This window comes from Pholcus phalangioides, unplaced genomic scaffold (genome assembly GCF_987345545.1).
Source record: "Pholcus phalangioides strain wild (caught in Gottingen) unplaced genomic scaffold, Ppha-v1.0 ptg000002l_1, whole genome shotgun sequence".
NCBI lineage: Eukaryota > Metazoa > Arthropoda > Arachnida > Araneae > Pholcidae > Pholcus > Pholcus phalangioides.
This window is the reverse complement of record NW_028301595.1, coordinates 11,102,178-11,124,630: the sequence shown is the minus strand read 5'-3', so window position 1 is coordinate 11,124,630 and position 22,453 is coordinate 11,102,178. Positions and strand designations below refer to the sequence as shown.

General features: G+C 36.4%; 1 protein-coding gene across 1 annotated transcript in view; it reads left to right on the top strand.

The window, feature by feature from the left end:
* The window catches only part of LOC149089412 (sodium- and chloride-dependent glycine transporter 2-like), a 46,849-nt gene that overhangs the window by 4,389 nt on the left and 20,007 nt on the right, over window positions 1-22,453 (top strand). The window contains exons 2-7 of the mRNA XM_089238315.1: window positions 7,827-8,016; window positions 9,958-10,089; window positions 14,196-14,368; window positions 16,588-16,790; window positions 19,467-19,599; window positions 19,692-19,826. Coding sequence (XP_089094441.1) covers window positions 7,827-8,016; window positions 9,958-10,089; window positions 14,196-14,368; window positions 16,588-16,790; window positions 19,467-19,599; window positions 19,692-19,826 — 966 coding nt within the window. The remainder of the gene's footprint in view (window positions 1-7,826; window positions 8,017-9,957; window positions 10,090-14,195; window positions 14,369-16,587; window positions 16,791-19,466; window positions 19,600-19,691; window positions 19,827-22,453) is intronic.

Here is a 22,453-nt window from a genome sequence, read left to right as displayed (position 1 = left end):
TTTATTCATTTATAAGCTTCATTTGTTTCAAAGAATCACAGAATATTGTAATATTATGAAAAAATCTATCCAGATAAGAGAATATCATAAATTTCCAAGATCGGTTCAGTTCGTCACAAGTGAGTGTCTTACTTACTAACTAACTATACTATAAATACTAACTATAAAATGAAATGTTAGTGTAAAGTAACCCCACATTTTTATTAGAAATAGAGAAAAATCTTTTGAATGCTTGTGATTCATAAAATCGAAATTTACTAGAAAATAGTAAAAAGTTTTGATTATAGTAAAATAGTTGAAAATATAGTTGAAAATAGTAAAAAATAAATTGATTTTCGCTCTTTTTGAAGATTTTGAATTAATATCTGTTCATATGTAGAGAAATTTTGGTTAAATGTTACATTCGTTTTTTCTAGGAAATTTATAAGAGATGGGAAATGCTAGAATTTCCTAAATTAAGAAGAAAGCACAAGAATATTTAAGAACATATGTTTAAAAGAAAGTTTGAATGCAAAAGGTATCAAAATGCCAGGATTCTATGCGCAAATGCCAGGATTTTATGCGCAAATGCCAGGATTTTATGCGAAGATTTTTTTGCTGTTATTGTTGTTGTTCATAGGAGCGTATTTACAGGAGAGGGTGGTGCTGAGAGTCATAGGTAGAGATAGACTTGAAAGTCTATGGCACGGTCATTATTTCTGAGCAGGCATGATGATGATGATGATGTCAATTCATGTGTATAAACATATGCATTAGACCAGATGACTCCACCTTTGACTCGGGGGGGGGGGGCAATGCCCCCCATGCCCCCCCCCCCGTATCTCCGCCCATGCTGAGAGTGCTACAGCCTATTAAAGCAGCAATATAACAAGCATTGCACATAAACAAGCTTCACATTAGGTTCACAACACAGACACGCACATTCCAACACGTACCAATTCGTTAGAAGTTCCGCAGAGGAATATGGACGAGGTACATGTGCGGTTTAGTAGTAGTAGTAGTAGCCTTAGCCTATTGAGGCAAGTTCGGAAGGGCGGAAAATGGAAAATTTGGGTAACAGTTGGTGAAGAAAATCAGACTGCAATGACACAAAATTAACAAAATTGGAAAAGCCCAAGGGCGCCACAATCATAAAAATTCGCTAATTCGCTTTTGTTCATGGGACCTTCAAGAGTAACAACCCGAAAAAATTCAATTTTTTCCCCCAACCTTACGCAACATCCAGCTTTTAAAACCATATATTGCGATAGGAGAAAGACCCTTATCCTAAGGGGCCGTTCAAGTATTACGTAAGCAAATTTTCAAATTTTCAGTCATTTTTGACGCCCCCCCCCCTGTCAGCAAAAGTCAGCAAAACGCTGACCCCCCCCCCTCCACCCCTTGTCAGCAAAATGTCATCAGCTCTGTCCCTCTGAATCCTAACGCATATTCGTGGGATCAAAGACGTACACAGGGGCGGGGGCATAGGGGGGCTCGTGCCCCCTCCCACGATCAAAATTTTTTTTTTTATTAATTTAATAATAATACGCAAATATACATATGAAATTGAGCGCGCACACAAACAATAAAGACATCTGTGTGGCCCAAAGGGACAATTGTCCTTCCAGGAAGCCTATAAGATTTATGTCTTCTCTGTTTACACAATCAAAATAAGAGACAAAAAATAATTAAATAAGAAATAAAAAGAAAAAATAATAGTAAAAGTAATACAATGAGTGATACATACATATACATACACATATGTATACACACATGTATCAGAAGCCACTAGGGGTACTGCTATTTTGGATTTAGTTCTTACTAGTTCTGAGGATCTAGTTGAACATGTTTCGGTGGGGGAAGAGTTTTCTTCCAGTGATCATCGTATCGTCAGATTTCTCTGTAACTTTTCCTCGGGTAAGGTTGATAACAAAAGATTGGTTCCTTGTTTTCGGAGAACTAACTTTGATGTTTTGCGAAGAAGGTTAGCGGAAGTTTTCAAAGACCGGTTGGAATCAGTAGGGGTGGTAAGTCAATGGGAAGAATTTAGTACGAAGCTGTCCTCTGTTTTGCACGACGTCATACCCTTTGTTCGAAAAAAGCGTGTTTGTACATCACACCCTCTATGGTTCACGGATAGCGTGCGGAACCTTTATCTTGAAAAGAAAAGAGCATTCAGAGAGTATAAAAGTGGACGAGGTGACCTATCATTGTTTACTGATAAAAGAAGACTGTTGAAGAAAGCGATAAGGGATAGTAAAAAGCAAGTTGAATCTAGGTTGGCAGATAACATTGGCTCTGACCCAAAATCATTTTTTCGATACGTCAATAATGGATGTAAGGGGACAGTTGGCCCCCTCTCGATAGGAGGCTCAAAAGTAGAGAGCAATGTAGGCATGTGTAGTGCTTTCAATGACTTTTTCGCGTCGGTTTTTAATGGAGATAATGATATTCGATATACGGGTGTTGCATGGGGTAATAAAACGCTCAACGATATTCAAGTGGAAGACGTGGAGGTCCTAAATCTTCTAAGAAATGTATGTGCAAGCAAAGCACCAGGACCAGATGATATCTATCCCAGGGTTCTCAGGGAAGGTGCTAATGAATTGTTGGGGCCAGTCGCACAGATATACAGGAGTAGTGTTGCTGAGGGTATCGTCCCGAGAGATTGGAAACTGGCTAACGTTGTTCCTATATTTAAGAAGGGTAGTAGAGAAGTTGTGTCTAATTATCGTCCAGTGAGTTTGACGAGCTCCCTCTCGAAAATTTTGGAAATTATCATCAAAAGGCAGTTTGTGAAGTGGATAGACGAGAATAATGTATTGTCGGATAATCAGCATGGGTTCAGGAAGGGGAAGTCATGTGTAACTAACCTCCTTTGCTTCTATGATTACGTGACTAAGGCTTTGGGTAAGAGCAGAAATGTCGACGTGGTTTACCTTGATTTCCAGAAGGCATTCGATCGGGTCCAACATGGCAAACTCTTGAAGCGTTTACACGAGATTGGAATAGGGGGCAACTTGCTGAATTGGATAGAATCGTGGTTAAGAGATAGGTCGCAACGAGTTATGGTGAACGGGGAATTCTCTGGTTGGACAGACGTCACAAGTGGAGTTCCTCAGGGAAGTGTCCTTGGCCCCATACTTTTTTCACTTTTTATCGATAAACTCGATCAGGGTATCGATGGAATTACTAGCAAATTCGCAGATGATGTGAAAATAATGGGGGTAATCGGGAATGAAAGCGATAGGGAGTTGCTCCAGACAAACTTAAACAAGATTGCAGCATGGGCAAATGAATGGAGCATGACGTTTAGCGTAGATAAGTGCATGGTCGCTCATTTTGGTTCGAACAACCCACGGTTCTCTTACGAGTTGAATGGTGTCACTATCCCGGATGCAACTAGGGTCACCGATTTGGGAATTCTCATTGACGAGCGACTTAAGTTTTCTGAACATTGTTCAGCGGTTGTCAAAAAATCGAATAGAATGCTTGGTCTCATTTTCAAAAAGGTCTCTTCGCGTTCTCCTAAAGTCATTCTTCCGCTTTTTCGAGGCTTAGTTCGTCCTGGACTGGAGTATGCTGTAAGGTTTTGGAGACCATACCTACAGAGGGACATAGACTTGGTTGAAGGGGTGCAGAGAAGAGCTACGCGTGTCCTTACTGGCACACAGGGCTTGAGTTATGAAGAAAGACTTCATTTTTTGAATATGTTTACATTGGATGAACGCAGGTGTCGAGGAGATATGATCGAAGTGTTCAAAATTTTCAATGGGATGGATAGGATGGACCATGAACTTTTAGTACACCGCCAATCGACTGCTTTTACAAGGGGACACCAGTATCGATTGGTGAGGGACAATGCAAGGTTATGGTGTCGCAGGGAATTTTTCTCCAATAGGGTTGTTAATAAATGGAATAGCTTACCCCCGGAGGTAGTAAATTGTAACACAATTGACACGTTTAAAAAGAAATACGATGAACATGTTGGGGTAAATCGGGAAGCTATCCATTCTTAGAATAAGACAACCATAAGTATTCTTTATGGGCATTGTATAATATTTTATCATGTGTATATATTGTTTGTAATTTGTGTTAATTGCATTTTTAATTGGGTTGCTGTATTTTTGAAACATATGACAACCATATTTTTATGGGCATCTTTTTATCAGCCACCTCGTTGGGCATTTTGCCTGTTATGGTGTTGTATTTGTATTTGTATGTATATACATATATACACATACACACATATATACACATACACATACCCACATATATACATATATACACATACATATATACACATACATATACACACGTATATATTTTTTTTTTCTTCCCTTATCTCTCTTCCTTTGAATATTTCTATTTGTATAGCCACCAATTTGAACCAAAGTACATTACAATGTTATTAGGTTTTCTATTTGCATGAAGACATAAAGCAATGGGATAAAATTTATCAGAGAAAAAAAATATGAAATAGACGATTGTAATTTCACAATTGTGAAGGTTTCGCAAAAAATTCAAGAATTATACATATTGTAGGTGATTCAGTGTGCAAGACATAATTTATGTAATAGTGTCTGTATAGATATGCTATTGGCAGGACATGTCAAAATGAAATAGAGCAATCAAAACATTTCATAATGCTAGGAAAATATCATTTTCATTATTTCAGACGTTTTTACATATTGATATATTTCATACTTTTTGTTAGTGTTGTTAGTTGTTTGGTACTCCGATTAGAAAAAATTCCTTATTTTAGGTGCATTGAAAGAGAAACTTTTCTGGCAGAGATATTTTTTAGTTTTTGGTGTTTGATATTCGTTTTTATGTCTTACCGAGGTTCTATTTGTTTTTCTCTGTAACTATCCGTTGTTTCTTGTTAAGAAGTTAATCATTCTGTAAATATATAGCTTTCTGATGTTAAAAATATAGCTATTTATATTATTATTGTTTTCACGATATGTGTCCATTATCATACTTCTTATTTTATTATATATGTTGCTTAGCTTTTCAATGTTGGTTTGGTATGCACTTCCCCAAGCACATAAGCCATAGGTTATTATAGAGAACACCCAAGCATAGAAGATATCTTTTAGAAAGTCTGCATCTATTAGGTACTTCAATCTATATATCAGGACTGTGTGTAATCTAAGTTTTTTGACAAGTTTGTTGCAATGAGCACTCCATTTTAGGTCATCTTGAATGATTATTCCTAGATATTCATACTCGTAAACTCTTTCTATGAGTTCACAATTACAGTTATGTTGTTCCTGTGGGTGACAGCTATGGATTTTAACGTGAATTTCAGTGTCATGATGAATGCTTCGTGTTTTTATGCATTGATATTTTGTTTTACTAATGTTTAGTTTAAGTTTATTTTTTGTCATCCACTGATTGATATTTCTAAGGTCATTTTCAGTTTTCATTAAAAGATTTGTTATATCGTTATCTTCTATATATAATGCTGTATCGTCTGCATATGAGATTAGCTGTCCGTTCAGGTGCTTTATATAAATTAAGAATAATGTGGGACCCAACACTGATCCTTGGGGAACACCTTTTTTGGTTTCGTGGCAATCACTAATTTCCTTATTTATAGTAACAGCTTGGTGTCTATGTAAATAATAAGTTTTGAACCATTCAAGTACATGTCCCCTGACTCCAGCCTTATGTAATTTTATTTATTTTTTAATGCAAAAAAATAATTTTTTGTAATTGAAGTTGCGGAAGAAAATACGTTTATATGTTAATATAATCAATTTCTGTTAATTTCAGTGATATTTGAAGGCTATGAACTCAAAATTTATCTTTAATAAATTCATTGCGACCCACCCTCTAAGCCATATAATAATAAATCACATAAAGGCCCTTGGCCCGCGGACCAAATATGGTCCTGGGGGTTATCTGATGCGGCCTGCTCTCTTCAAAACTAATTTTGTAAAAATGAACTAAGTGGCACATTTACAGATCGCTTAAGTGTCCCGTGGTACAATCCCAAAACATTAAAGCGGCCCGTGGCATATTTTCAGATCACTTAAATGACCCGGGACACAGTTTCAGAACACTTAAGCGATCCGTGACACATTTAGAGATCCCTTGAGTGACATGTGACGTAGTTTTAGAACACTTAAGTGGCCCCCACTGCGGTTCTACATCACTCAAGTTACCCGCGACACATTCTCTCATTATTATTTAAGTGATGCGTTCCAGAGCACTTAAGCGGCCCGGACACATTTCCAAAGGACTTGGACCCGCGAAACATTTAGAGATCACTAAAGTGGCTCTTTAGGGCACCTATCAATATGGGGGGTGTCACTTCAAGTGCCCACAAACTATCGAAAGGGTTTTCTCGTTTTTGGCGCACCGAGTAAGATGCCATTAAAAATATTTCATATTTTCATAAAAGGGTGGTTGATGACGTAAGCATTATCCAAACCCCCCCCCTTGTCATTAAAAGTCAGCAAATCGGAAACCTCCCCCCACCCATCGATGTGTAGGCCTGTTGCTCTCTGTAGCGAGACTTTTTAAAGGGGAGATCAGAATGCATTCGCGCCTCGAATTTGAGAACCACAGAAAACCAACTTCAGCCGAACACCATTGTGGTGACGGTGGGGTTTGAACCCGGGTCGTCGGCTTTAGCAACAACAAATAAGCATGCTAATTAACAAAACAGCTTATTTTTGAATAGCAAATCATTAATCCATTACGCCAGGGGGGGTCTTCAACCATACAGACATTGCGAGCCAAATGAACTTTCCATGAAGCCCGCGGGTCACAAGTCGTACCGTGGTATTCTTGGTTATTTGAACAGGGTACCAAATTATGGAACACTTTTAGTTATGTACCCTCAATTTGTATATTTCTTTCATTAAATTTGAATTTTGATTTAGTTTCAAATGAATTCCTTTGCCCTTCCAAAATTATTACCCTTGACAATTCTGAAATTATTCTCAACGATTCTTCTTTTCTTTGGAATTTAGTCTTTTTCTATAAAAAAGTAGGTACTATTTTCCCAGTATGGATATTTTTACTAACTCTCTGTGGCCTTACAGCACCTAATGCGTTTTGTTTGTTTATACGTTGTTAAAAGAAGTTGAGAAGTATTTCTGGCGGGACGCAGCAAAAAGCTCGGAGCCCCTGCCTCCCTCCATTCCATCCACGGGGCCATCGGTCGAAGATCCCTGCATTACGCCATCTGTACTATTAATGCCACATTTGATGATTTAAATACATACACATTGGGTAATGTGTGTAATACCATATATTGAGTTTTCTTTATGATACAGAGCCAATTTTTTTGTGATATAATGAACGGAATTTTGATTTTTCTTTTTAAATTCATCAAAAAAAAAACCCACCACGATAAATGTTTTTATGCAAACCGTAATCTTTTTATGTCGTTTGGTTGATTTTTTTTCATTAATTTTCAAAACATGACATGGACTTTATCTTCAATGTATAATGATTTTCTTTGAAATAAGGCTCAAGCAGTGTTCGCCAATGCGCACCTATATGCGTGATTCACGAATCAAAATTCAATTTTACTCCCCAAAATTTCATTCTAGGAGTGGAAATACTCCTTCAAATTTTAAGTAATTTTTTGCAATAGAGTTGTTTTCTGCGTGTTTTTCATTTCAACCCTTAAAATTCTTGAGAGGAGTGAAATCACTCTTCAAAATTATTTTTTCGGATAACACTGGGCTCAAGAGATGTTCACAATAGTATTAAAAAAGTTTCGTTCTTAAAAAACAAAAATCCGTTTTAATCAAGTTTTATTAATACTTATTAAATTTTGAGGTTTTTTGTATGATTCAAATCTGTGTGGTCTTTATCTCCAACAGGGGAATTTGGAAAATGGAAAAGAATCAACTCACAAGCTAGGAAATGGAGCCGAAACCCACCAGAATGTCGAAGTTAAAGCTCGTGAACAATGGGGAAACAAGGCTGAGTTTCTGTTGTCGTGTATTGGTCTTGCAGTCGGCATTGGGAACGTTTGGAGGTTTCCGTACCTAGCTTACCAGAATGGCGGAGGTATCACTAAAACGGCTTCTTTTGTTAGAAATTTATTATCCGTGTATTTTGTTTCTACTGTCGCGCTCGTGCTTTTTTTATTGAAGATCGTAAAACACGGGCATCGATTGTTGGGAAGTCACAATTTTCTCACAATACCTGGATATTTTATTCCGTCTTCTTTCATGTGATACGCAACTTCTCCGTCTTCTTGTATCTGGCCATTGTCTGCATCATTGCGTGACTTATGGTGCAATGTTGAATACATTTCCGCACACATTCGCCATAGCGGAAATAAATGGTAATTCCAGATTTGGCTCGACCATGATAAATAATTCACAATGCTATTACATGCAAAATATAAATATTTTCGCGCTAACCGAATTTAAATATAGGCATCCCTCGCTTTAACTCATCTCGTTGTACACGTTTTCGCTATAACGCAATTTTGAGAAATCAATGCAAAAAACCACAACCTATGAAATTCCATTTCTATGAGTTTCGTTTTAATTCTGAAAATTGGCGTACAAATTAATACAAATACAAATACAACGCCACAACAGGCAAAATACCCAACGAGGTGGCTGAGAAAAAGATGCCCATAAAAAGATTCGACATGATCGAAATTCCGTTGTAATGACAAAATCTCTTGTATCCGAGGATCTACAGTAGGTGAGACAAGAGCGTGGATTAAATACAACTCATTGACTGTGCAATCAGAATTCTAAGAAAATGATCGAAATGATAGTCACATATTTGAGAAGGATATTGGGGATTCTCATGAACACATGATGTGCTTTCAATCTGAATCTCAACTATTTCATTAAAAAGTTATCGCCTGCCTTCCTGAACTCTTCAGAAGATAAAGGTCCTCACTCACTAGAACCAGTCCATCAAATATTTGTCTAATTACAGCGTTTTATAGACGAAATGTACGTGTACATTTTTGGAAATTTCTTCTACATCAATAGATTTGAGTGTAACTTATGAGTATATCATATAATTTTTTTTAAATTTATTTCACAACCTGCAACCATTACTAGCTGAATGTACTGTGAAAATAACAAAACATTCTATTCATAGAAATTTTTGCAATCGTGTTGGGAATATCACCAGAATTTTGCTTAAAATTTGACATAAAAATGACTTTTTCATAGAAAATGGCATTTAGGTAGTCATATTATTTTCATCATTTTTGGGACAGTTTTTACTATAAAATGCTATTAAAGTTCACTCCAGTACCATTTTAAAGAAAACTAACGACACAGAAGTAGTCGGATACCTAAAAACCAACAATAATTTTATTTTAAGAATCATAACTGATAGTTTCGTTTTTACTCAATAGGAGACAGCAGGTGTCCTAGCTAAACGCAGTTTTTCGTATTCATAATAGCCATGTATGAATATGAAATATGTACTCAAGTAAATCCAGTGACAATATTTTTAGGTCAAGTGAAATATTGATTCGGGTAACTATTATTTTAAGTTACATGCTCAACCGTATATGTAAATTTTCGGAGATTAGTCCAGCCTTTATAATAATATATATCGTCTACCACCGTGCAGGTTGCCATCACGGTCCCGGGTTCAAACCCAGGGGAGAATATAATTTTCCTAACGAGCTTGAGGCGACCACCGATAGATGGCGCCTTTATCTCCAAGGTAACTCATTAATGACAGTAAATTGCAATATAATATCGGCGTAGCTCAACCCTTCGAGGTAAATGGCTTATATCCCCTAAGGGACAGAGCCAGGGCCATGACTGGTCTTAAAGTAAATTGCAATACAGCGTAATTACCAGGGCTGGTGTTTGGTGGAATAGCCTTTATAATAATAATAAAATAGCATATCAGTTTCTGCAAAAGAAATTATGCACTGTAAAATAACACTACTACTGTAATGATTAGAGAGAAAATAAATGTTTCTTCTCATAACAAATCTTGTCTTTTTTTCTATGAAAGGTGCATTTTTGGTAGCGTACGCTGTTCTGCTAGTGCTCGTGGGCAAACCGCTATTTTTTATGGAATTAGCCATTGGACAGTTCGCTGGAGCTGGTCCATTGGGTGCAATGAAATGTTTTCCTCTGGCTAAAGGTGAGACAATCTTTGCTTTTTCATATACAAGGAGTCCTGTATGTGCTAATGCGGCCATTGTCTCATCAACCGTCTGTCGTAGAGTTATGATTCTAATTTAAAAAACACTCAAAGGGCTTTCAAAAATTACCCTGTACCAGTTTTCAGAATGAGAATACAGTGTGTCACAAAATAAAAAAATATAATTTTTTATACGGTCCCTTTGTCCTCTAACTTCCAATTAGAAAGTTATCGCCCTGTCTTTTCTGAGCTCAACAGAAAAAGTCCCATGTTTTCAACTGCAATATTCACTGAAATATTCAAAAAATCTGAGAAACGTTGTGAAATAACAGCAAAAAAAAATCTAGCGGGCAACGCTCCTTTCCCTCGTTTATACTGTCTTTTTTCGAACTTTTCTTCGGTTGTTGAATTCAAATATCTCGGCGTATATTGCACTTAAAACATCTCTTTGTTGTCTTGGATATCTTTTGTTGGACTCGGAAAAGACACGGCCATAACTTTCTAGTTGGAAACTCGAGGACAGGGAGACAGTATAAAAATATGTAGATCGTTTTATATTGTGACACGCTGTATTTTCACTCTCACAACCCGTACAGAGTTATTGTAGACACATTTTTGAGCATTTTTTTTTAACTAAAGCCATAACTCTACGACAAACCGCTGATGAGATAAAGGCCACCTTGGCACTTACAGGACACCCTGTATAAATATACAAGACAGACGAGAAGTCCTAGACGCATTTCAAGAATCAATTAAAAATCAACCAACTGGCATAAAAAGGTGCAGCTTGCACAAAAATACAAGGTTGGCAATAGCATAAATGAAAGACGAGTTTTTAAAATTTTATATTTTCGAAACTATTGCGCTTAATATAACCAATGATACGTGAAAATAAAGAAAAGCGTTACAAATTTTTTGTTAAGTTACGCATGTTCGATGTGTGAATCTTTCGTAATACGACAAACTTCTAATTGGAAATCTAGTTCATTCCCATACTTCGCAGTTTTACACTCTCAATGGTTCTTAATTCTTCAATTTCTCAACTGTTAACAGTTCTAATACGTTATTTAAGTTCATTCAGTGTTTTCAGCAATGGTGTTTTATAAACAATGAACTTGAAGAACGCATCAGTGCTGCATTAAGGGCCTTTGACAGTGTAAAACAGCAGTGTGTGGAATGAACTTGATTATAGATAAGATGATTGTCTTGTTACGAAAGGTTCACAGATCATCCCGTTATTTGGCAATTTTGCACTCAAACAACGTTGTTTTCTTATATTTTTTTCAAGCAAACGAATTTTATATTTTGAGATCGTTTCGACATAGGTGCTTCTAAGCAACTCCTAAACATTCGATTTTTACTCGTGTACGAAGTTTCTGTAATAACCAGAAGAATGGCTCAAAGGTACACGTCTCCTATTTCTTGACACGCCAAGCAAGGGCCCTTTTTTTTTTTTACCCTTTGAATTTTGGAGGGAAATACCATGTGTGGAGGAGACATATTGCTGTACATTCTTCAACAATAATAGTAAGTTGGCAAACAATAGATGACGATTTTATGCCATTCAAATATATGTAAATCATAAACACAGTGCGTTTCCTTGGAGAGGAACACCCCATATTTTTTTAATGTTGACAATAATTTATTTTTATCGTGTAATAGCATTCGCGGTACCTCATTTTATTAATATAATCCCTCAAAAATTTTAACCCCTGGATATTTTCTACTTAATGGTGATATAACATTGACGTAAAGTGGCAATATTTGAAGGGAAAAAAAGAGAAAATAAAAATCCATTTTGTTGCGGGAAATTGCCTTATCCACCAGTTCGTTACATATTTGATGTCTTCGTTCGTGAGACTGCCTAAAACATTGTCTTGAAAGATGAACTAATGAATAATAGAATATTTACAAAAATGTATATATATATGTGTATATGTGCACAAGCGCACACACACATTTTTCAAAATTTGGACGTATATTTTGTATGGAGTATGTGTTTTTAGGTCTTAGATGTCTCTCAGAAACTCGCGAGCATCATAATTGGAGATATCTCTCATATGTTGGTGACACGACCTTTCTTGTTTTCCGAAGTATTTCGAGCTAGTTTCTTGATATGTGGGAATACATCATAGACAATATAATATTATCCATAGATATATATATCATATCTATGGAATACATGGACGACGCCATCTCAAATATTTGCGCAGATCGGTGAGGTGGTACTCCAGTGAAGTGCCAGAGGACGCGATTCTGAAATCGTTGTAATTTGTACATGTTGCTCTTAGATGCGAAAGCCCAAGCTGGGGCACCATGTGTTAACACTGGGCGAATGATTTGTTCGTACATCAAAACTTTGTTCCTCAAACTGAGTTTGGACTTCGGATAGCAGAGTCTCAATGAAGATCCGAACCTCTTTGATTTTGTTCTTGGTATGCCTGAAGTTGAGTTTTCATCCAGGATTACACCCAGGTACTTACAGTAGTTTGAGTCGGTGGCTCGATATCTTGAAGCCCAATGGTCATCTTCGTGTGTGATGGGATATCTCGGCGTGTGAGCTATATCATCACACTTTTGTTCACATTCAACTTGGCATTATTGTATGCGTTCCATCTTTCGACATTTGTGATCAGCTCGTCGAGGTTACTTGGCGCCTTCAAGAGCTTCCTGTCGGTTGAAATTAAAATGACATCGTCAGCGTATAAGTTCAAGATGCCCTTTGGTACCATAGGATCGTCGGAACCTTCGTTAATTAATGCGATTATACATCTGTTTTTTCTGATATTGATACGTTAATCTAGAGCTGAAAGGTCCGTAAAGATTTGTATACAGCGAGATCTACATAAATATACAAACAAATACAACGCCACACGTGAAGTTTTGTTGTTTTTCTGTAATGCTTGTTATGTGTAGTGCTGCCATCTGTCACTAGTTTTTCTAACTATGAATGAAGTGTTATGATTGAGTGATTTATCGTTGTAGGACTGTTGCTCTCTGTGGCGAGACTTTTTAACGGGGAGATCGGCTCGCATTTGCGCCTTGAAGTTGGGAACCACAGAAAACCAACTTCAGCCGACCACCACTGTGGGGTTCGAACCCGGATCCTCGCATCGCGAGTCCGTCACTATAACCACTCGACAATATAATAACTGACAAAATACTAGTAACATTTCTCTTTAATTTCATGTTATGATGACTTTATTATATGTGAAATAATTTTTAACTTATTTCACACTAATATATTTTAACTTCATTAATATTTTAACTTATGAAAGCGGTGAATTTTTTTTAAAAATAAATAATAAAAAAAATTCAAAATTTCATTGCAGATGTCGCTGCATCGCGAAAAAAAACTCGACATACACGAAATGCTACACAAACATTGCACAATCAATATTTACTGACTCTTTTAGCGGCATTGACGAGATATCTCCATCTTCATAAAAGCATCTTATTTTATCACTGACAAACCCAGATATTTAGTAAAAAGTTGATTTCCCAAAGAAAAACTTTTTCCTCCACCCCTTAGCTTGAACCTGCTTAAAATCGGAAGAAATCCTACTTCATTAAAAAATATATGGCATTTTGAAAGGAGATTTATTGATCTCTAATTGCCGCCTTAAGGGTTAAGATTTGCGTTACACATAAAAAACACCTGTTTCAATATGGGCACCTTTTCACTCGTTTAGATGTAGCTTGAGTTAAAAAGGGAGCTCATAATGAATTCTGTTTATCATTCACAGTAAAACCTCTCTTTAGAGGACACCGATGGGACAAAAAAAATCATCCGCAAAAGAGGGGGTGACCGTTGTGATCAAGGTTTGTAATGCATACTTTTATTACACGCGGGGAAATTATTATGTCACCGCGAAATAGAAATGACCATATCTAAAGGGTGTCCGTTAAGAGAGGTTTTACTATATTTTAAATAAACACGACACCTTGATAATTATTTTGGTGCAAACCACACCACCTTCTTATGTCAATTGGTTGATTTGTTACTAGCTTTTAAAATGTGTCCAGGACGTCTCGCCCATCCTGTCTCCTGAAAAACTCGCATTGGGTACGATTAAGATGTTCTAGATTCTGCGTTTTCGATACAGGTGTGGGGATCTCTATGGTGGTCATGTGCGTGCTGGTGTGCATCTATTATAACGTAATCATGACGTATACCCTCTACTATATCGGCTTATCATTCCGGCGAGAGGTACCTTGGAAAGAGTGCCATGATTGGTGGGGAGCTGATGAGACATGCTACGTCAGCCATGGTCGACAGGTATGAGGAAACTTTGTCTACGATTTTGTAAAATTTCTATTTGGAATCATACATTAACATGACAGTCTAGAAATACGCAACAGTTATTCTTTTTTTGAAACTCAGCTGACCTTTAAAGCCACTATGCCGGGGTTCTTAACCGTTCCTAGCCACGACCCAAAATTAACAATATCATCTTCACGACCCATTGGACTGCTTGTTTTTCGAAATGAGTGAAACCAGTAACGCAACAAGTACATTTATAACAGGCTGTAAGCGGATTCGCGAATAGTTTAGCCAGTAAACCCCTGCGAATCAAATTTGTGTCGTCACCCATATAGCTCAAGAATTCCTGGCTAAAAGATTTTCACGACCCATTTTGGAATAAAAATTTTCATCGTGACCCATAGCTCAAGAATCCATGACTAAAAGATTTCCACGACCCATTTTAGAATAAAATTTTGATCGTGACCCATAGCTCAAGAATCCCTGACTAAAAGATTTTCACGACCCATTTTGGAATAAAATAATTTTCATCGTGACCAATGGCCGGAGAATACTCTGCTGTAGGTGGATTTATACGATCCATCTCGAGTGCCACTGCGAATCAATTTTCGGTGGTGACACATAGCTCAAGAATTCCTGGCCTTAAGAGAGTTTGTACGACCCGTTTCAGAAGCCCTTTCGAATCGAGTTTGAACGGTGACCCATAGCTCAAGCATATCTAGCTGAAAGTAGATTTGTACGATTCATTTTCGAAAGATTGCGATTAAAGTTTCCGTCATGACACAAAACTGAATAACACTCATATGTAAGTGGGTTTATACGACCCATCTCGGAAGCCCCTGCGACCCAAGTTTGGAAGTTAAGAACCCCTGCACTATGCGATAAGATCAGGGTAGTAAGGAAACTCGCTAAGCTGCATTTTAATAGAGAACCGTTGATCCTAGAGAAATACTTCCAATAAGAAAAAGTATCCAAATAAACTTGTGTAGACCTCAGATACGTCATTGCAAGGGGTTGTATAGTTATTAAAATATACAAAAATTAACTTTTTATACGTGCACTGTGTCCTCAAAAACCCAATCAGCAAGTTGTTGCGCTGTCTCGCCTGAGGCCAACGCAAAAAAATTCCACGTTTTTCAGTGCAATATCCGCTGAAATGTTTGAATTCAAAAATCGGAGTAGAGTTGGGAAAGAATGAAATAAACGAGAGAAAGAAGCGTTTTCAGTTAGTTCACATGCTGTCCTTTCCCAACTTTTCTCCAATTTTTGAATTCAAATATCTCCGTGAATATCGCACTTGGAAACGGGAAAATTTGTTTGTTGGCATCAGGAGAGACAGGGCAACAGTTTTTAAATTGGGTTTTCGAGGGACAGGGTACTTGTATAAAAAGTTAATTTCCATATTTATTTTAATAACTATACAACCCCCTTTCAACATGGATAGAGAGAGAGAGAGAGAGTTCAACCGTTATTTAGATACTTTTTTCCAATTTAAAATGTGCTTCTAGGATCAACGGTTTGGCAGTAAAATGTAGCTTAGCGTAACTTTCCTTACTACCTTGTATATGGTCATCTATGATATATGTTATCTCATCTATGATTATCTATTTATCATCTATGATTATCTATTTATCATCTATGATTATCTATTTATCATCTATGATTATCTATCATCTATGATTATCTATCATCTATGATTATCTATTTATCATCTGTGATTATCTATCATCTGTGATTATCTATCATTTGTGATTATCTATTTATCATCTATGATTATCTATTTTGTCATCTATGATTATCTATTTTGTCATCTATGATTATCTATTTATCATCTATGATTATCTATTTATCATCTATGATTATCTATTTTGTCATCTATGATTATCTATTTATCATCTATGATTATCTATTTATCATCTATGATTATCTATCATCTATGATTATCTATCTATCATCTATGATTATCTATTTATCATCTGTGATTATCTATCATCTGTGATTATCTATCATCTATGATTATCTATTTATGATCTATGATTATCTATTTATCATCTATGATTATCTATTTATCATCTATGATTATCTATTTATCATCTATGATTATCTATTTATCATCTATGATTATCTATTTATCATCTATGATTATCTATTTATCATCTATGATCACGAAGTTCATATTTTTAACCTATTCGCGCTCTGGTCCCTCTTCCTTTTTTTCTTCATTCTTGTTGAAGGCAGATTGCAATGGAAAGACGATGCTCTCGATTCCTGATGGAACTAACACTTCCGCATACACTAATTATGAAGAGTCCAATGGAAAAGACAATGTCTCTGCAGTATTCCCGAATTACACTTCAGCTGTTCTGCAGAAACTGTGTTTGTCCGTGGGAGGTAACACAACTATCAAATATCAGACTGCATCTGAACAGTTCTGGGAGTAAGTGTATATCCTGCGCTTTGAAAGTATTTTTAAATTCTGACTTCAGGGAACTATAATTTATTCTTATGAAGATATGTCCATGTACACGGTTGGCAAAAAGTAGAAACTATAAAAATTCATAGAAACCGGAAAAATAACCGAAATAAAAAACGGTTTGCGGGGTTTACCATCGCTAGCTCACGGGAATTTTTTTAAGACGGGGAAAAAATAACTCAAAACACAGCCGATAGGTAGCGCTGATGTACACAAGTCAAAGAAAAGATAAGCAAATAGCGAACAAAATGCCTCCAAATCGTTCCTTACAGCAGTATGTGCTCCACATCACCACCACCACAGAAAGATAACGCATTGCAGGTGAGTCACAAATCCTGCAACGGCTGAGTGCAGCAGTTCCACATACACAGTTTACAACAGTGAAGTGGTTGGGGATTAGGAGCGCAAGTTGTTATAACCGTCTCATTTGCATATTTCCACCGAAGTCGCTCGTACCAGGGCTACCTATCGGCTGTTTTTTGAGTCATTATTTTTCTTCCTGTCCAAAAAATTCCCGTGACCTAGCGATGCTATAAACGTTCTTTATTCATTTTTAATATCACCTTTAAATCTAGTTCAGTAGTTGGTTCCCTTGCGAGAACTACGGCTAATTCTAGACTTTCCAGTAAAAGCTAATGTTTTATTTTAAATAAATAAATATAATATACATTAATTACTTGAAATAAAAAATTTGAAATATAAATTTACCCGTAAAAGTGCCGTTGCATTGTTGATTGACTGTGGCAGTAATATCGTTATGATTTGATGAAAATTGTACTTACGATAATATATTTTGGATGGGAGTATGAAACGTTGTTTTAGTTCTTTTGCAGTCCAGTAGACGGCATTTCTATCGGATCATATTTACTACTGCTCGTTGGAATATCGTCCATTGTTCGATAGCATTCTCGCTGTAACATGGCTGTAGTTTCAAGCAGTTTAGTAGCATTTCTGCTGCTGCAAATGAAGATCCATGGCGGACACCAAGATTTCCGGAGGGCTCATATCAAACGCAAATAATTTCGATGGGGGAGTCTACGACTGAAATTATTCAGGAACCGCTGGTGTGTACTTGAAAAATCAAATTTTTACTCCAAATAAATACCTAATGTCAAGTTATAGGCTACCGGGTGTCGGAGCTGCATTGGAAGAACGCAGGTGGTGGGTTATGATCGAAGTGATAAAAATTTCCAAGATGGATGGATAGGATGGACCATGAGTCATTTATACACAGATAATAATCGACAGCTTCGAAGAGGGACACCGGTATCCATTGGTAAGGTTGTGGTGTCGGAGGGAGCTTTTCTCTAAAGCAGCGGTTCTTAACCTTTTCTGACTCGTGGAGCCCTTTTCAGTGCATAATTTCCATGGCAGAGCCCTGTTTGAATCGAGGAGCTCTTTTTAGTATATAATTTATATTGTGGAACCCTTTAGGTCCCTTTTTCTATTTATCAAATTTACTGGTTTATTTTATTTTCCACGAGCACCTGCGGAGCCCCTGGGAAGTGCACTCGGAGCCCCAAGGGCAACACCGGTTGAGAACCGCTGATTTAAAGGGTTATTAATAAATGTAATAGCTTCCCTCACAAAGAAAATTTAATTAAAGCACAATTTTTTAATTTCCTTTCATCAATGTTTTTATCTTTGGCTTTTGAATGAAAATGACCTTTGAACCAGATACACACACATGCGAAGCTATCCGTGTCCGGAAAATTCACCGCCAGCAATTCACCGCCGGAAAATTCACCGCCAGCAATTCACCGCCGGAAAATTCACTGCGCTTTGGCAACTTATCATTGTGTTGGCAAATCTCATTTCCTCAGAAGCTGTCAGGGACTGTACTCAAATGTAATGAACTGAACAATTTTCATCAAATGATGGCCGCGAAAACCTTATCAACTATGAACAATTTTAGTTATTTATTCACAATAAATAACAATTTAATTTCTCAAAAATTACGGTATTTTTCACCACTTTGAATTTAACTTACGTTTCACAATTTGTGAACCACACCCCTGAACCATTGGTGACAATACTGAAAACTTCGATGTCAATGTCCATCTTTTAACGCATTTCATTCAAAAATATGCCCTATTTTGTAAATGACTTCTCAGAGAAGCATTAACATTTTACTAATAGGAGAAATTTTATCATAAAGAACTACATTAAAAGTTAGTTTTTCCATTCTTTTAAATATAAACCCCTTGGAAAATTCAAAACATTTTGAGCAACCGCACATTATTTGAAAACTTTTCGTAACTGAAAGTATGTTTCTAACGTCGGTGGTTGCTGAGATACCTGCCAGGCAAACAGTTTGGGACAGCTCATATAGCTCTTCATATTGGAGAGCTTGTGATCCTGATCCTTTGCTGACATATCCTACTCTTTTGCCACATTTTGTCAAAATTGCATATTTACGGTTTATTAAAAAACGGATATTTTTTTAGTAAATTATGTATTTTTGGCTAATTAATTTTGAAATATATGACATCCATATTTTTATGGGCATTTTTTTTATCAGCCACCTCGTTGGGCATTTTGCCTGTTGTGGCGTTGTATTTGTATTTGGCTGAATTTATGAATTATTTTCAATTGTGGTTTATAAAAAATGAATTATTTTTGTACTTTTCTATTTATTAGACGATATGTGCTTCAACTAACGGATGGAATAGAAAACCCAGGTGTTTTGAAATGGGATCTCACTTTGACACTTTTTGTATGCTGGGTGATTGTATGCCTCGGTATGATCAAAGGGATCAAGTCTTCAGGAAAGGTATCATATGCATTCATAATGTATTTAAGAACAATAAATTAATCATTCAGGGACTATATAAAACACAGTCGCAACTCTTTTCTATTTAACAGGTAGTGTACTTTACTGCGACTTTCCCGTACGTGGTGCTTATAATTTTAGTTATCTATGGATGTACGCTCGAAGGTGCTGTCGAAGGCTTAAAATACTTCTTTATTCCAAAGTGGGAAAATCTTCTTGAAATTCGGGTAAGAGATTCGAATTCACTTTTCTGTAGTGAAAATGTTTCTTTAATTTATTTGGCAAATTTTGTGTAAAGCCACATATTTTAGAGATTTCAAAACAGTATTTTCATGCATACGCGCTAATTTATGGATTATACGTTAAAAATATTTGAATACATTTTTTTAAATGCGGGTAATTGACCGCTGCGTAATTTTTGCAGCTTTTTTTGAGAGAGTGAGTTTTCAATTGTGAATATAAATTATCGAAAATATTCCACAAACAAAACTATATTTTCAATTACAGATGGCGTATACAAGATGGATAGATACTATTGACCGTTCAGAAACTATACCACGTGATTCTTAGTCAAAAACTATGGAAAAGTGTTTCCCGTTTCAGGATCTTACAAATATTGAGAATTACGTTTTGAAGTTTTGTGTCGTATCAGTGACATTAGCCTAGTCACTTATGTGTCACCTAACAAAAGTAAATTTGTCCTACCCCCCCCCCCCCCCCACAGCGGGTTGCAGCTTTTTGAAATTGAACTAAACTATTTAATCCCATTAGAAGCCAAGCAAGTTCGGTCTTTCATGATTGGTGCTTTTTCTCTTCATGCAGAGTGATTTTATAACCTTGTTACCTTCGCCCACTATACTAGCAAATTTGCCACCAGATTTGTGAAGTTTTAACCAAATTTGATCTATTTGGAAAGTTTATTTAGCCGAAATCACAACACTTTTTTGCCGAAAGGTGATCGTTTTCTCTCCTTCACTGTTAAGTCAAATATTTGAGGGAAAGGGCAAAAGAAAAAAACTGGTTTGCACATCTTTAGCTTTCTTGATTTACTCTAAGAGTTAATAGCATAATTATGAGCTTCAAAAAAGCCAAGTTATACGTTTGGTGTACGTTCGGTGAGTTTTGCAGGATTTCGGAGTGGCGTAATCAATTTTTAAAGCGTTATAACTCAGAAATCATTGGTCAAATCAAAAACCTGAAATAACTTTCCGGTATTAGTTTTTAACAAGGAATCACGTGGTGTTGTTTTCGGGCTGTCTATAGTATTCATCCTGCATATGCAAGTTAAAAGATCGATATTTTATATATATACAACTTTACGAACGATCCGGTTATGATTTAATTCGTTTTATACAAATATCCAAATATCTATCAAAAATTGGCATGTGCGGATTATACGCCTCTAAAACTATAGACTGAGAACTATGGTGCATTGAAAATACGTATTACTTTGTAAACATTGTAAACAACGTTGGATGAAAATAATAAAGAAAATATTACATCAAATACATAAATTCTAATTTAATTTTTGCATTGTCCGTGTCATATAGCAATATAATTTATGCTACGTTTTTGAAATTTATTCATCACCAAATGAAGTATCCCGTGTTCAAATTAACCCAAGTGGATTTCTGGGAGTTGGACAGAGCATACATAAAACAAACTATCTCCTAACCAGAACATGGACAACCACTCTGTCTCAACGAAGAGATATTACAAACTATCTCAATGTAGTATGTATGTAACACAACGATATTCCGAACACACAACGCTTAGAGAAGAAAAATAAACAGCAATAAGTTCCGATCAAAAAAAATACAGTAAACCCCTTTTAACGGTCATCCCTGCTTTACGGCCTAATAAAAATTTCCCGGCAAAAAGCTTATTTAAATGTTGTATTTCGAACCCCTGCTTAACGGTCACCCTCAGGTACTACGTATTATTGACTCATTTTTCATTATTCGTTCCATATTAGAGTTCCCCCTGCACGAACACTAATAGTTGTAATTGTGGTTCAAATTATTCTCACTAGATAACAGCACAAGTTTCAGTATTTGGTCTATTTTTGAATGAAATTTTGACTTGAAGTTTGTTAATGTTTGGCAACTCTGACGTCAGTTTGGGATCTAAAATCACCTTTTGCCAGTTGTCCGTATATTTTACATATGATTCCACGCTACTTAATATAGCCAACTCTAGTCGTAGCTTTCTATCGCTCAGAGAAAAAAACTGATGTCATCAAATACGGTAATTTTTGACAGAATCGGCGGGATGTTATGGTCCTACAGATAGTAATGTGAGAGTATAGATCATATACCAGCGAAATTTCCGACATCGTTAAGATAAGAAAAGTCACACAGGGTAGCAGTGTCAAAACTATTCGGTTTTTGGAGTACTGTACTGGGCGGATTAAATGCATTTTCTTGTAAACACAATGACCGAAAGGCAGCAGATTTAGCCTGGCAACTTAAAATACTATTTGAAGAAGTTGGGATACTCAGCAAAACCCACCAAACATCGATTTATCAGTTCTTCCAAAAGATATAAATTCAGTATATATGCACTTTTTTTTAAATAACGTGATCTTCGCGTATTCCTAAGAGAGATATGTGTGATTTATTCCCAGGGAGTTTGTTAGTGTTAAACTTCTTTGTATAATACAGTGAATCTCCTGTTAACGGACACCTCCTCAGATGCGGTCACCCCCTCTATTACGGCCAAATAATAATATGCCCTGATATAATAAAAGTACGCATTTCAAACTCTTGACTAACGGTCACCCCTCTTTTACGGAAGAACTTATTGTCCCACCGGTGTCCGCTAAAGAGAGGTTTTACCGTATTTCTTTTGTAAT